The sequence below is a fragment of the Perca flavescens genome, chromosome 2 (assembly GCF_004354835.1).
Source record: "Perca flavescens isolate YP-PL-M2 chromosome 2, PFLA_1.0, whole genome shotgun sequence".
NCBI classification, from domain to species: domain Eukaryota; kingdom Metazoa; phylum Chordata; class Actinopteri; order Perciformes; family Percidae; genus Perca; species Perca flavescens.
In genome coordinates this window covers 6,550,206-6,566,393 of record NC_041332.1, presented here as the reverse complement: position 1 = coordinate 6,566,393, position 16,188 = coordinate 6,550,206, and the positions used below count along the sequence as shown (strand labels likewise).

Here is a 16,188-nt window from a genome sequence, read left to right as displayed (position 1 = left end):
AGATGCCTCTCCAAACGCAGAAACCAAGCGCAATCGCACCATAAAACGTTAAGACACGTTAAGAAAAAAGATCAGTATTTTGCCGTAATCCAATGACATGAAAACAAGTCATCCACAGCGATCAGTAGATTCACAAACAGAGTCCCGGTGTATCCAGCAAGGCCTATACGCGCGTCCCATTCACCAGTCGGCTCCAAACAGGTGAACGAGGTGAACTTCGCCGTTTAAACAAAGTGGAATAAAACGTATCAAAGTCCAAATCTACACAAAACGCGCATTCAATTAGTAAGCTGACAGTGAATTTATATACATGGCATTTAGGCAACCTTTATTGTTTATTGCTTTATTGCTTTAGCTGAAACCACTGTGGTTAGTTTCAGCAAACCACAGTGGTTTCAGCTCTAAAGCATTTGCTTTAGGGCTGCCAGGGCTGCTGTTGCATGTGCAACAGCAGCAGTGCGTTCCATGACACAATTTTTAGCTCGTAAGTTACGACTTCAAGTCACAGACTCACGACTTAGTAGCGTTCCAAGCTACCTAACGTTAACGCTGTTTTGATTAGAATGTGCTGAATTACTTTACGTCGCCTATTTATGTGTATTTATTTATATTTCTCACCGAAAAAACTGTAACTGGGAGTACAACGATCTGGTACGAGTTCCCGAGTAGGCCTTTAGTAAGAAGGTTTAAGAAGGTTGTGAAACCACGAGTTACGGGCTACCTGGAAGGGGACAATGGTGGAAGGCGACAGTAGTCACCACTCAGTCAAATACTAACACTGGTACATGTCTGGTGGTTAGACTGCATTGCGCTGAGAGGAGGCAGGTTGTCAAAACATCTCAGAAGTGATGAAGACGTTTACTTCTCTCCTGGACGGATCATTTTAATAACTTTTCTCCTGTTTCCTGAAACTATCCTGGGTGAGCTTAATTCATATATGAGTCTGCTTCTTTGACAATCAGCCTATCTGTGATTATTGGCAACATGTGGAATTAAGGTTTCCAAAAAAAACGCATTTTATTATGTTTCTGAAAATCTAAAATCTAAATATGAGCTCATTACTGAACAATAACACAACTAAGCATTGTGAAGACAATCTGTGAGGATTTAAACTGACCTGAACTATATTAATACAAGAGCTTTGTTTCTGATTAATAAGATAACCTACAACTGTAGACAGTCAGAAGAGATAGAAGACCTCTTTCTTACTCTTCCTCCTGACAAGTCTTCCTCTGTACACTCTCAAAATAAACCTGGGCATGCTTAATCTTTCAATTAGACCCAGCCTCTCCTTCCTCCTCAGAAATCAAATGATCACGTCTAGAATTTCTTAACATTATTCACAAACATTTGACTGCTTTGTCGAAATCGAGAGGCGAGTCGCACTAATGGAAACACGCCTTATTGTTTCTGTCTGTTGGTGAACAGCAGCAGCTCTGTCATTCTAACCAAATTGTGCCATTTGTGTCCCCATGATAAGTATCAGTTGTGAAAAAAAAAATGGGTTGATACTTATTTTTCAAGCTTTCTTACTAAATGAAAACCTTCTCCACGACATAGCCTAACAAGGTGTATTCCCTCAGGGAAATGTGATTTTGCATATTTTTTGGCCTATAGTCTATAGGCTTATATATTGCCTATATTTAGTCCTATACTAGTAGTATCATTTTTTTTAAAAGCGACTGAAAGATTTCTCATTTAGGCTAGATCTTTTCACCAAATTTTAAACAGTCAGAGCTGAACATCTACACGGTGTAGCTTGGTGAATAAAGACGGTACTCAGTCTGGGACTGAATGCACACACAAACCAAGAGGGCACAGTTGGGTTTTGTTCCACCAAATAAAAAATGTGTGCAGAAAATACAATAGGCTACTGTTTCTAACCTCTGACTGGGTGTAGTCAGCCTAAAGCCCGCCTCCAAAAGCCACTTACGCCCCAACCAACCTCTAACTTTGGATCCTTCTGTCTCTTTCTGCAGCTTTTCTATCACTAATCAGAAAGACTCTCAAAGCTCAAACCACAATCCTTCCTCCTTCTTCTGACAAATGGCCCCATCTTGTGACAGACATACATTACTGTATCTGGCTTTCAGTCCTCTGGCTAGTCATGTGTTGTAAGTACCACAGAAGAAGTACTATATATATTTCCTCTCTCTGTCCTGTAATAAGTGAACTCTGAGCTCATGTGTTTGTGACTCTTCACCTCTGTCTCCTCTCACAGGGAGAAGATGATGTAGATGATGATGAAGATCCTGCTGCTGATCATCATGCTGACCTCCTGTGTCTCTGGTTAGTTTACAGCTTCACGTCATTCTCCACTAACACTACACAAAGAATGACTAAAGAGTCCACAGAAACATGTGGAGATGGAGTTTAAAGTTGTCAGTGTGTCTGCTCCTCACGTTCCCTCTCTGTCTCCTCGACAGGAACATTTGTAGTGAATGTGACCCAGAGCTCCTATCAGGCAGAGGAGAACCAGGACATCACACTGGAGTGGACCTTCACAACCAACAACCACACTTCCTCCAACTCTCTTATTATCTTGTGTCATCTGTTAACTGATCTCAGACCCTTAGCACTGTTTTATCTCCATGGAGGAGTTGAGGTCCCAAAGTCTCAGGATGAACAGTTTGCAGGACGAGTCCAGTGGGACAAAGACGTCCTCAGAGAAGGACGAATCAGACTTCATGTGTCCAGACTCAGGAATAATGATTCAGGACTGTATGTGTGTAAAGTGTTCACGAGTTATGGGAGGAGCTCTGGTAAATGTTGGCTCAATGTCTCTGGTAAGTTGATTCAGGAGAACTGGAGTTTTTCTGTTTGTACTTAAAATATAAATAGTTTCCACTCATTTGTCTGCAGCTGATTCTGTACCGGGGTCCATATTCAAATACACCAGACACAGACTTTAGCTCACCAAAAGTTAGCCTAACTTTGGAGCGTTATTCAGCCCCTTTCTGACAAGCTCTTATACATTTACTCAGCTCTATCCTAGTTAGGGACATTTCAGTAATAATACCAGTTTATCTGGATATAAAAGAGATTCTCAGAGAACTTCTGCTGTAAATTATACAAACATGAAGCAACCCTCAGATATTTGTTGTGATGCGATATCAATAGTTGGATTAAAGTACATTTTCCTGAACATGACTTACATGACAGTCATTGACAAACTACAACCGTCCCCAACAAGACCAGACCTAGCACGTGATCAGGCTGCTGTATTTACCAGCCTCACAGATGCAGTATTTTCCTTCTCAGTGTTATTACTGTAGGACAGCTGTTTGTTAGTGTGTCCTCCCTGGTTTGTGTCAGTTTATGACTCTACTGTTTTATACAGATTGGTGAATGACGATAACTGCAGACTCTCAAAATCAGATCTTTTAGATCACTTCTTAAAACCTATTTTTATATTTCTATATGTGGACTATAGGCTTTCATGTGATGTCTCTTTTTATTGCTCTTTATTTTAACTCATTTTATTCAAGTTGACATATATATATATATATATATATATATATATATATATATATATATATATCTCAAACTGTCCAGTTGATCGATTAAATATATTGCTGAGGTGGAGCAGCACATTCTTCATTTTAGGAATAGTTGGAGAACTGAATGTAAACCATCAACTCTGGTCCTTCAGAGGTGTTAAAGCTGTGTGAATGTTATGTCTGTTTCTCCAGTAGAGCATCGTCTCACCTGTCCTCAGACCATAGAGGCAGCACAAGGAGATGATGCCATTATACAGTGTCAGCTGGACCCCCCCGTCGACTTGTCTGACTACACGCTGGATGTGACGAGACTCGACCTCGGTATCTATGGTGATGTCTACTCCTATCGACGGGGAGAGGACCAACAGGATGACCAGATGGATCGATACAGAGACAGAACAACTATCAACCATGAAGACCTGATCAGAGGCATCGTGACTCTGAAGATCTCCTCAGTAACTCTGTCTGATAGTGGTCCATACAAAGTCTACATCAAAAAGCTGCGAGCCCGTTCTGTTATTAACATCACTGTTGGTAAGCTGCATGCTGAGTTTATTAGTTTTATTTGGTTACTAAAAAGGTTTCCAGCACATCTGGCCTTTCAGTAGAAGAAGTGACCGAGTCACAAGATAATCTGACTGTGGGAGATGTGTGTAAATGTGTTTTTTCTTTAAATCACGAGCAGTACACTATGATGAATGATCAGAATGAATAACAATGAACAGGGCTGGACTGGGATGAAAAATTGGCCCAAAAGTGCGTCGGCCCATCGGGAAAATGCCCGGTATGCCAGATGGCCAGTCAATGAAGAGGGGGACCTCGGAGACTGGGTTGGGATAAACTATTCCAGCCAGAGAATAGGTTCTGAGAGGATACTTTAATTTAGGTGCAGGGAGATTCTGACAGTGGATGTGTATGTTGATAAACCCTGGATCACCTTTTGAAACTAAACTCAACTCTGTCTGATCTTTCTTCAGGCTCTGCAAAGGAGGAATCTGTCTGGAAAATAGTGCTGGCCAGTGTCTTTGGTGTTGGTACTGCTGCTGCTGCTGCTGCTGCTGTTGTTGTTGGTGCTGTTGGTGTTGGTGGTGTTGGTGGTGTTGGTGGTGTTCTTCTTCTTCTCCTGGTGAAACGTGGAGTCATCTGTAAGTTACAAACTGCTTTACAGCATTTTATTATCAGTGGGGAAAGTAACTCTGTACATTTACTCCTTAACACCCAGAGAGGGTATATAGGTCCTATATTGGACCTGATCACAATGTTTGTTAACTCTCCATTTTCAAAGTTTCTATATCAGAACATTTGGGTTTTGGTTGGTACTTTTACCTAATTGCCCAAAAATAACACAGGCGGTTCCATAAAATGCTCTTCGCAAGTAAAATGAAGGATCAATTAAGTACTTTTATTGAATTTTGAGTGTTTTATTCAATTAATAGCATTATTCTGACTAAACTTTGACAGTCTGTGATTATCCATCAACAAACGTCTCTTTGATCTTAACTTTTAAACAAAATAATTCATGATTTCTGCTTTTATAACACAAGTGGGTTAGTCTCAGTGTTGTATATAAATATATGTAATTGTATATAAATGTAAAAAAAATGAAATATTTTTCTAAATAAGCAAAAAAGATTTCAAATGTAAATGTGTAAAACTACCGCAATTTAACGGCGCTGAGCAAACAAAGAAGAGAAACAACTGGACATACTCTCATCTCCTTCATCTAAAATACATGTTTGATTCTTTCATGTGTCAACACTTTGACTAACGTTAGCTTGGAGAGCTAATTTAGCTGCTGGGGGGGAAAGGCCCCCTCCCAAACCAGCAGTCAGTCTGACTGGTGGTGAGATGTAGATTTGGTTAATCAAAGACACTAGCGAAGCATTTAAAACTAGCTTCCCCTGCGAGGTTGTCAGCTGTGTGTCTGCCTGGTGTAGTCTGTGTGTAGGACGGCTGGTTTAACCACCATACTGCACCTCACCGTAACCTGACGTGTCCCGGTGTTCTCCGCTGTGTCCGGCAGAGAGCCACGAGCAGACAAAGAAGAGCATCTCAAAGAGCAACCTGCAGTTGAGAAATTGACTCGTATAGCATATTTTAAACAATTCATCATTTAAATCCCTATTTTGCATTTGGGCTGGGCATCGTTCAAAATCTTCCGATCCGGTGCCAATTTCGATACCTCCGTTTCAATGCGGTTCCTTAACGATACTTTTTTTTCCATACCATATGTTTTAAAATCCATTTCAACATCAACAAATATACATTAAACACCAAACTTTTATTTTCCGCCTTAATTGTGAATCAAAACAGTTATCAAAATTAAAAACTTCTGGTAACGCTGCTCACTCAGAGTAACATTAATAACACTGGTTGTGCTTTTGGATATGGGTGCACCAGTCATATACTCAGGATTGGTATCACTCCCAACTTTTTGCCACAACATGACATATTATAAATAATAATAAATAAACAAATGACATTGTGTACAGGCTAATATTGAACTAAATAAAATGTAAAGGACTGTAATGAACAAAGACTTTTAGTGCAAACTCAAAACAAACTCTACATTGAACTAATGGAGAACTAACTTAAGTGCAAAGGAATGTCATTGAATTGCCTTGTTGCTGGAAGGTGCTGTAGAAATAATTGCCTTGCCTTACAACCTCAGCCTGTCAGTCAGTCCTCAGGGCAGAGAAACCACCGTTGTGCCTGCTTGTCTCAGAGGAAGTGTAACGTCAACAGCACCACGATGCTTTCTGCTCGCCATTAATATCATATCACGGCAAACGCTGTCTGCGTGAAGTTTAGAAAAACTGTAACCACACCTGAAACCCCTTTATCGGCATCGCCGTGACTTCAACAAAGTGCAGTGCAACAAAAGTGTGTGTGTGTGTGTGTGTGTGTGTGTGTGTGTGTGTGTGTGTGTGTGTGTGTGTGTGTGTGTGTGTGTGTGTGTGTGTGTGTGTGTGTGTGTGTGTGTGTGTGTGTGTGTGTGTGTGTGTGTGTGTGTGTGTGAGTGTGTGAGACAGATAGATAAGCTTGCGCTCAGACGCGTTTGGAACCGGAATTTGGCACCGAAAGATAAATAAGTTTTCAATACTCTTTGGATCTGAGTATTCTTTTCTGTGCCAGAAAAAGTATCGATGTTCGGTGCCCAGCCCTATTTTGCATACATTTGCTAAAATGTGATATCAGAAAATATTAATATTGGGGTTTCCGCCGTGTCTTAAAGTCTAAAATAATTTTAGGCCTTTAAAAAGTCTTAAATTCGCTCAAGTATTGTGTTCTTAAATCATTTTAAACAGGTCTTAAATGTTCCTACGTCCCTGTAACGCTGCCTCTGATGCTCGTTGGAAGCATCAGAGAGCGATTCTGTGGTGTTGTAGTTCTTTCTTATATATGAACAGATTATTATTACTGTCGGTGTCTTTTTTATCCAGTTTGTATAGATTTATTTACTTTGAAATACTTTTTGTGACTCTGCATTTCGTTGTTCTTTAATGTTGTGATATAGGTGTTACATTTCATTGATTGAAGGTCTTAAAAAGTCTTAAATGTGACTTGTTGAAAGCTGCAGAAACCCTGCTCTCTACTTGTTAGCAGCACACACAAACCTTCCTGAACTGTTGAGATGTCGTGGGTCACAAAGTGGTTTCCATCTTCTCACAGGGAAGAAGATGTAAGCAGCAGAGACGAGTGAAACGATGACATACCTGAGGCCAGAGGACGATGTCCTGTAGACCCACGCAGCGCTGCAGGACACGGTCTGAGAGACTCGGTGGTCCGAGACCATAAAAACACATCCAAACTTCATCAGCTTAACCCTCTATGGCAGGAAAATTAGCTCTTGATCTAAAACCTGGTACTATGCATCTCTCCCCTTGGGGTTAATGTTTATTGTACGCTGTCCCTGTTTCTCGTGGGTTATTGTTTCAATCTGTCTGTTTTTGGTAAAGCACACTGATTTCCTGTTCTGTGTTAAAAACCTCGGGAAGCAGTTGCTGGTGGAGGTAAAACAGAGGTGAAGGTCACATTTCTGGAACGTAGCTTTTGGTGACTCTTGCGTAGGCCTCCAGCGATGTAGGACTTGAAGGTATACAGCTTCATTTGTTCCTCCTTTCTCATGTTTGTGCTTTCTCGATCTCTCCGGTAGAGAAGCCAGGTGGTCACGGTGATCATATCCAGGAAGAGGAACACCAGCTGCTGGTACCACTTCTTTGATCTGGTTTTGGTCCGGTACAGTGCAGTCAGTGAATCAAGCAGATCCAGAACCTTCCCAATGGTTTTTATTCTAAAGATCCACGTCCGGCTCTCTTTAGGTCAGTAAGAGGAACTCTTGTAAACCAGTTGTCGGAGTAGAGCTTGTAGTTCTTTAGCTGAGCCAGGCGGAGAACAACGATGCCACGTGCTCCCATATCTACGACAGCATTAGGGCCACATCAAGGGGAAAAAAACAAAGGAGGAAGATTTATTTATTTATTTTGCATTTCCAGAATAAAGTCGAAATGTCGAGAATAAACTTGATATTTTAAGAAACGTTGGACCAAACCTAAACCAAAGCTGCTAGTCTTCTACTAAATGCCTTGTGAAGGCCTATATGAACTTGTGAATTTATACTTCAGAATCAGTTTTAATAACAAGGAAATTATTCCTCTTTTAGCGCATAAACACAGTATGGTGATAAGGATTAGGACTTTTAAGAGATGTTGCCGAAAATTGGGTCTGTTCAGAAGGACGAACCACACAAATTGGTAGAGGTGGCCGTATTCAAGGCTGCAAACTGAAGTAGCTTTGTAATGGACAGATGCAATAAGGGTATCCATGGTTACACCTACGCATATGTTGTATCACAAGACCCAATAAGACAACTGATCAAATAGTTTGATCCTGAAGGAGTGGAGGTCAGGCGAGGATGTAACCTGTAGCCTATCTGTGATGTTGGCTACATGGCAGCTGGCCTGGTGGACAGTCGCTCTAATGTGATTTATTTTATTTATTTTTTTATTTTTTTTTTTTTTTTTGCGATAAAGGAGTTGAATTTAAACTTTATTCTCGAAATGTTTGATGGCAGGTTCTGCTTCAGTCTACTTCTTCTTCCCTTGAATGGGACCATCTGCTCATCAACAGCCAGCTTCTATTTCATGTTTCAGCTGGGTTTTTGTCGTGATGTTTAATTTTTCTTTGGTTCCCAACGTTACTCGTATTTATTTTATTGACTGTAGCCTAATGTAAAGCTAAAAATCTTTTAAACATTTTCTGACTCTGTAGCACTTTTCTGGATGTTTGTACTTATCTTTATCATTTCAAATAAACCTGTTTAAAAAGGGAACGTGCTGCTCAGTGTGTAGTTTTCTCTTTCTGCTCTGATTCTGTGTTTACTTTATGATTTACAGGTGAAGAAAGTTCACTAATCCTTTATTGAAGTCAAAGTGTGAAAGGTCCAATTAAACCCACCAAGGTGTTCAGCATCAAACATTTCAATCAGGACATTTCAGCAATAACATCACGTGATCCCGGTCAGTAGTCCTCCATCCAGTCTGAGGTTACATGTTAATGTACTGCTCTGTACTGTAGTAAACTAGTCTCACAGTCTGAGGTAAACGTAGTTTTGTGTAGTTAGTAACTCTGCTCTGAAATGTTGATTAAAAAAACAAATTGATCCTAGAAAATACAAAAACACATTTTGAGTAAAATATATTTTGTGACTTTGCACCATTTATTTGTCATCATGGTGATTATATGCACTGCAGCTTTTATTTAACAGTAATATGGCTGCTACAGCCATTTATGTTCATCTAATATAATGAGTAGATATTCTTTTTTGATATTTTAGTTTGCTTGTTCTCAAAGAAGTCTTGTACCATGTGGACGCACTGACAGTGTTGTTGTCATTACTTAGAATTCCTCCTGGGGGAGACAGAGACTACGAAACACTACAGCTTTAATGTTAAACCTCAGTAACGTGAGAAAGAGCAGACCAGACAGGGTAAGTTGATTCAGGAGAAATGGAGTTTCTCAGTTTGTACTTAAAAAATGAAAGATGCAGATTATAGAGTCATTTTCCTTCCTGTTAATTAGCCACAAAACAGTTTTCATCTTAGTGATGATTTACTAGCTGATCCGAGAGGCTTTTTAAACACTTCATTTAGCTTTAAGAAGAAGGATATACAAATAGAATAGTTAAAAGTACATACACAAATACATCCAAAAATATCACAAATACATCTATAAAGATACAGGGTGTCTGGTAACAAATGCATTCGGTTAAGAGAGAAGCAGCTTGATCATGTAGGCATTTAGAAATAAGATTTAAGGAGGAATAAGTTCTACAGTTGAACATTAAGTTTGGCTTCGTACATCCAAGTACGAATCAGACAAATACGTTATGTAAAATGTTTTAACAAAGTTAACATCAACAAAAGCCAAAAAGAAAGTGCAGCAAATAAAATCCTGTGTCATCATCCAGCAGTTGTGTTGACTGATTGTCACCATTTCCCCTGGACGGCCTGATTCAGCCCCAGATATTAAAGAGATGAAGTCATAAAGGAGCTGAAGCCTTCACATAGTTTGTTGTCCAGCAGAGAGATCTTCACAGCAGTCTGAACCAGCTTCACATGAAGACATATATATATACCAGCTGGAGATTCAAGTCACTTTGGATAGTTTTAAATGATAGAAAGCAGCTTTCATTATGTCCCTGATATGTTTTTGGAATAATGGATTGTATGAGTTCGACAATCGACTTGTGTGGACTTCACCAGAACACCAGAACTAAACAGAGGTATGTGCACTGGCTGAATTAACACGACTTTTATGCATTTCTTTCACATCTACTGCAGTCATATTCACTGTGTTGACTCAGAAGGAATCAGTTCACATGGCTAGGCACTTGTAATGACATCTCCAACATGTTCAGAGGCTAAAAGCACGTTTCAAACCTGCCCCGTTTCAGCCTCCTGGGTCTAACTGGAGCAGGAGGAGAACTCGGTGAAGGCAACGCCGATTATTTTCGGTTTTCTCCATACTGACAGACCTCCGTGACCACAAACAACAGAGCTACGTGTTGAATTATTTTCTCCTTTAAGAGTCCAACTCACGGTGAGGTTAAGGCCACAGACGGTAAAAATAAGGGCCAAAGCTTCTAGGTGATCTAACCCGGGTTAAGGTGTGAGATTCTAGTTACTTTGAATGTTGTTAAAAGATGGAAAGCAGCGTTCTTTATGTCCCTGATATCAGGGGCGATTCTAGGATCTGACCTTTGGGGGTGCTCAGCCCCTAATGAAAAGTTGATAGCAGTTAAGCTAGGGAGGGTTTGGGGGCATGCTCCCGTAAGATTTTTTTTTTTTTTTAACCCTTAAATCATGACTTCTTGTGAGTTTTGGGGAAAGAAATAGACAGATTGAGATATGCAATAATGACAAACTATCAACAGATTCAAGGCATCTGCTGTGAAAAAAGGAGGAAACTACAAAGCATGATTATTGCAGCACACATACCCGGGGGTGTTGGACAGGGGGGGGGGGACTGAGTGCCCAGGGCCCTCATGTGAGGAGGGCCCAAAAATATGCTAGAATTCATAGCTTTGGCTGCGGGGAGGGGCCCAAAATGCCTTTCTACACGGCCCAGAATTTGGAGCTACACCCCTGCACATACCTTGAATGGTAAAATAAGCCTTAACATATTTTTAGACAAGATTATTCATGTTTTTTTCTGCTGTTAATTTTCAACTTTTTCATCTAATCTAATAATGCCTCTGAACCAGATGGGGAAAACTCAACATCTCTTTTTCTTAAGAGCCTAGTCCTCCATGAAATGCATATGTAAATATAATGTGAATGGAATGTTTTAAGTGTTTTTGCCCGTATAATATATGTCCACTTTCTCACCTGGTTCTTTCAGGTCCCTCTCTTTGTCCACTCTCTCTCCATCCTTCTCTCTCTCTCCCCATCCTCCTCTCTCCCTCTATATCCTTCCCTCCGTCCTATCACTGACAATCACACACAAAACATTTTGTAATCAACTAGAAAATAATCTTCAAATAAAAGAGAAAATAAAACACAGTAGTCCTACTATATACATGTCTTATAGGCTACCTAGCCATTTTCTCCCCTTGTTCATCTTGCTCTCTCTGCCCTTCTCCCTCTCTATTCTCCTCGCTCCTTTGTGCTGTCAACCAGAAGGCAAATGTAATCAACTAATCAACAGAGAAAGCATTGTGTAGGCTACCAAAGTAGAGCTGATGAAGGTCCTGCTACTCCCGAAAACATGTCTTTTCGCTTTTTTCTTTTAAATGAGCCGCTTGGGTAACTTTTTTTCATTTTGGCGTTTAGACCATTGACATAACAGAAAGGTTTAGACCGTTTAGACTCGTCTTTCTCCGTCTCTGTGTACTTCCCATTTCTTCTGTCACCGTTTGTTTATCTTTGGCGGCGCCCTGTGGGACGGACTAGTCCATTTCATTGTGAAAGTAGGGGGGGCTGACCTCTCTCAGCAAGCAGGGCGCCTGCAACTGCTGGGGGCGCTGATCTGCATATTCCCCACACAGTGAAATGATAGAAAACAGAAAAACGCTTCGCAGCACAGAGGATTATTTATATCTTTTTTTAAGTTAAGTGGCTGCCCGGTTCGCCCGTGCCAAAAACCGCCACTACTTTGAGCACTAAACGATCTCACATTATCACAATAAGGACTTTATTTTCAGGGGTGCTGAGATGATATTTAGGGGTGCTTCAGCACCCCTAAAAATAGCCTAGCGACGCCTATGGTTGCAGCAAAAAGGAATACATTACTGTAATTGCGTTACTTTTGTAACCCATTACTCCAACACTGGCAGGGAGATTCTGACAGTGGATGTGTATGTTGATAAACCCCTTCATCACCTTTGGAAACTGTCCTTCTAAACTCAAGGCCTGTGTCTTTGGTGTTGGTACTGCTGCTGCTGCTGCTGCTGCTGTTGTTGTTGGTGCTGTTGGTGCTGTTGGTGTTGGTGGTGTTGGTGGTGTTGGTGGTGTTGGTGGTGTTCTTCTTCTTCTCCTGGTGAAACGTGGAGTCATCTGTAAGTTACAAACTGCTTTACAGCATTTTATTATCAGTGGGGAAAGTAACTTGGTACATTTACTCCTGAACAGTGTTGGGGAAGTTACTTTTAAAAAGTAATGTTTACTCGTTATGTCTGAAATAAAGTAATCCGGTACTTTATTTAGTTACCCCCTGTGGAAAGTAACTTTTTACATTACTTTTATATTGCTTGACTAGGGTCAGAACCCAATATCTGTTCCTACATGTGTAGGCCTACATAAAGTTCTACTATGGAGGACATAATGGGTATTTCTTTTGTGCTCTTATAAGAAAATAGTATCAATAGGCTGCTTAGGAACAACATGATAACCTCAAAATGGGTCATATGTCTCAAAATAAAACATGCCTCATCTAAATCCAACAGAAAGAAGAATAACTTCAAAATGGCTTGATGTCATGGCTTGTGTAAATAAAATAAAATGGCATTAATACAGTGTGAAGTCCGTGTACGTTATGTACTCCGGTAAGAGAGTCGCTGCAACCTTTGGTTTTAGTTCAACAGATTTATTAATATAAAATTCCAGCAGGTGAATACAGTGCTTGTTGCTTGTGATAGTAGGTTTGTGTGTGGGGGGGGGTTTTCTGTAAAATTAAAGAAATACAGAATATATAAATATAACATGTACATAACGAATACACATATATACAGATTAAAGATCAATAAGCAACCACTCACTCTGCAATATACATAATTATATGCAATATACGTAATTGCTATGCAATAAATAGTTGCTATGCAACGATCACATGTAGTAAAGAATACAGGTTATTATGTAGTTACATCTATTGGCCACTAGATGGCGCTCTAAGACCACACATGAACATAACAGCTACATACAGGTACAGTAGTCATGTGATAGACCAGCGGCGTGAATGGCACGGTGACATGCTCTCCAACAGTTAAACCAGCAGCAGCTGAACTAATCCTCAGCAGGATTGTAATTAAGGAATGTACAACACTGTACTAACATACATCCATGAATCAAAGTATTAACTATTGTTTCTGGATGGTATATTTGCAGTAAACTCCTAGCATTACAGTAGACATAAGCATGCAATCCTGAACTATAATAAAGAAAAATCCTGTCATGTTAACTATACAAACAAAGATACATGCAGCACCAGCATGGACATAAAATTGTGCGCTTACGTTCTCAATAACGCACACAACAACACAACAGAATGCTATACAAGTAACCTGTAACTTTAGGAGCAGCTGTACTCGTGTCTGCAGCGAACTACAAAAGGAAATGGTGAAGTTGCGCATGAGTCCAAGGAGTGATGTCGGCTCATCAGTCCAGCAGGGAGTTTTCCACCAACAGCTTAGAGGCAAAGACATTTAGATAGAAAAGAGGATATGAGGTATAGACTTGATCTATGTCTCTAGCATGGGTGGCAGGCAACCTATTCCACATCAGCACCACATGGGTGATTACACCTCATCAGGAGGGTTTATCTGAAAGTCTGTTTCTTCTGGGGTGAGCACAAGACCTCCCAGGCTGACCAGCCTTTCCACCGGGGCACTGGGTGGTGTGGCGGTGTTTGTATTTCATGAGCACAGCTTTCACTCGGGGGGGACGGTTGAGAACTTCTAACTCTGAGCCTGATCTCATGGACTATAGTACCTCTGAGTCTGCGCTAAAGGACATTGGGTCTTCCTCCTCCTCCTCATCAAAAGTAAAAAGTCCTTCTTGGTCAAAACAACCAAAATGTCCAAAGAAATTGACAAAGAACTTCAGGAAAAGTGAGATAAGTGTCTGGAGGTCTTCACTTTAAATTTAGACCCAGAAAAACTAAAAGTTGCTGAAAGCTCTACGGGAAGACAACACGAGGTTTAAAACTAGCTCCACCTGCGAGGCTGTCAGCTGTGTGTCTGCCTGGCGTAGTCTGTGTGTGGGACGGCTGATCATCATTTACAGCCCTATTTTGCATACATTTGCTAAAATGTGACATCATAAATTATTAATATTGTGGTGATATTATTATAACGTCCGTTTCTAACAAAGTCTAACATTTCCAACTCATAATTTTAGGCCTTAAAAACTCTTAAATTGGCTGAAGTATTGTGTTCTTAAATAATGAACAGGTGTTAAATGTTCCTACGTCCCTGTAACGCTGCCTCTGCTGCTCGTTGGAAGCATCAGAGAGCGATTCTGTGGTGTTGTAGTTCTTTCTTCTGATAGTCCAAATATAATTTGCTGTATATATGAACAGATTATTATTACTGTCGGTTTCTCTTTTATTCAGTTTGAATAGATTTATTTACTTTGAAATACTTTTGTGACTCTGCATTTCGTTGTTCTTTAATGTTGTTATATATGTGTTAAATTTCATCGATTTAAAGGTCTTAAAAAGTCTTAAATGTGACTTGTTGAAAGCTGCAGAAACCCTGCTCTCTACTTGTTAGCAGCACACACAAACCTTCCTGAACTGTTGAGATGTCGTGTGTCACAAAGTGGTTTCATCTTCTCACAGGGAAGAAGAGGAAAGCAGCAGAGACGAGGTCCGACAACTTGATAGTTTAGAGACACCTGAGGCCCCGACGACGGAGGAGGACGGAGAGCCACGCATCAGCTGAACCCTCTGTGGCATGAATTATTTTGTTTTGGTGAAAAAAATATTCCACCTCATTTTTGGAAATCCCTGGCAATACTTCAATCGTGTGTGTGTGTGTGTGTGTTTCATGTGTGTTTCATGGTTCCTGCCTATATTACAATAACTATATGGAAACCCATTGAATGAGAAGGTTTGTCCAAACTTTTGGCCTGTACTGTAGTATTCTGCTCTTATAACACTGCCATATATTTCTTGTCCTGCCTATGCACCACCTGTCTATACTCTGTATATCACATTGCACTTTTCTGCTTTTTACACTTCTGGTTGGACACAAACTGTATTTCATCATCTTTGTACTCTGCACAATGACAATAAAGTTTAATCTAATCTTGTGTGGGTTATTGTTTGAATCAGTGTTTCTGTTTTTGGTAAAGCACACTGATTTCCTGTTCCATCCAGTGAGCTGTAGCATCGAGGCTCACATCAGGGCCTGGACTTGGAGTAGGGGGGCCTTTATCTCCTCCTCTCCTCATATTCACCAGCTGTTGTGGAACTGGGACGACCTTTCTTGTGCTCCAGACTTTTCCCTCTCTTGCGTCGGCCTCCAGCGATGTATGACTTGAAGGTATACAGCTTCATTTGTTCCTCCTTTCTCATGTTTGTGCTTTCACCATCTCTCCGGTAGAGAAGCCAGGTGGTCACGGTGATCATATCCAGGAAGAGGAACACCAGCCGCTGGTACCACTTCTTTGATCTGGTTTTGGTCCGGTACAGTGCAGTCAGTGAGTCAAGCAGATCCACCCCACCCATGTTCATGTTGTATTCTCTCACTACAGCAGGGCAGGGGACTTTGGTGATCCCACCTGTCCACCTCGGTGGCACGGTGTGCTCCAGTGTGTTTGGTGTAATCTGAGCCAGGCGGAGAACAACGTTGCCACTTGCCCCCACGTATGCTAGCTCGGGGGGTTGTACAACTCTCCCTGTGTAGACTTCTAGGTTGTGCGGTACACCATCACAACCAGCCAACATGAGTATCTTGTAGCCCCATTTT

The 16,188-nt window shown here is 40.7% G+C and overlaps 1 protein-coding gene across 5 annotated transcripts; it reads left to right on the top strand.

Moving 5' to 3' along the window:
- Positions 1 to 495: 495 nt before the first annotated feature.
- LOC114548505 (uncharacterized) lies at positions 496 to 15,917 on the top strand. Of its 5 annotated transcripts, none has more exons than XR_003691373.1 (7): positions 496 to 920; positions 2,222 to 2,289; positions 2,427 to 2,786; positions 3,693 to 4,034; positions 4,478 to 4,645; positions 7,173 to 7,596; positions 15,763 to 15,917. XR_003691373.1 is itself a non-coding variant. In XM_028568495.1 (7 exons), the coding sequence occupies exons 3-7, from the start codon at positions 2,238 to 2,240 to the stop codon at positions 7,184 to 7,186; spliced, it is 936 nt and encodes a 311-aa protein (XP_028424296.1). In that variant the 5' UTR covers positions 496 to 694; positions 855 to 920; positions 2,222 to 2,237; the 3' UTR covers positions 7,187 to 8,492. The 5 variants fall into 5 exon arrangements, 3 of the variants coding, with proteins under 3 accessions (XP_028424296.1, XP_028424288.1, XP_028424307.1); XR_003691374.1 differs by lacking the exon at positions 15,763 to 15,917 and adding an exon at positions 7,657 to 8,492 and having other exon boundaries at positions 7,173 to 7,365; XM_028568495.1 differs by lacking the exon at positions 15,763 to 15,917 and having other exon boundaries at positions 496 to 694; positions 855 to 920; positions 7,173 to 8,492.
- Positions 15,918 to 16,188: the final 271 nt, after the last annotated feature.

Excerpts from the sequence above, each read along its gene's own strand:
- LOC114548505 (XM_028568495.1), top strand. The coding sequence starts at position 2,238 with ATGATGATGAAGATCCTGCTGCTGATCATCATGCTGACCTCCTGTGTC. Across the intron at positions 2,290-2,426 it reads GCTGACCTCCTGTGTCTCTG|GAACATTTGTAGTGAATGTG; the intron begins GTTAGTTTACAG and ends TCTCCTCGACAG. Across the intron at positions 2,787-3,692 it reads ATGTTGGCTCAATGTCTCTG|TAGAGCATCGTCTCACCTGT; the intron begins GTAAGTTGATTC and ends CTGTTTCTCCAG.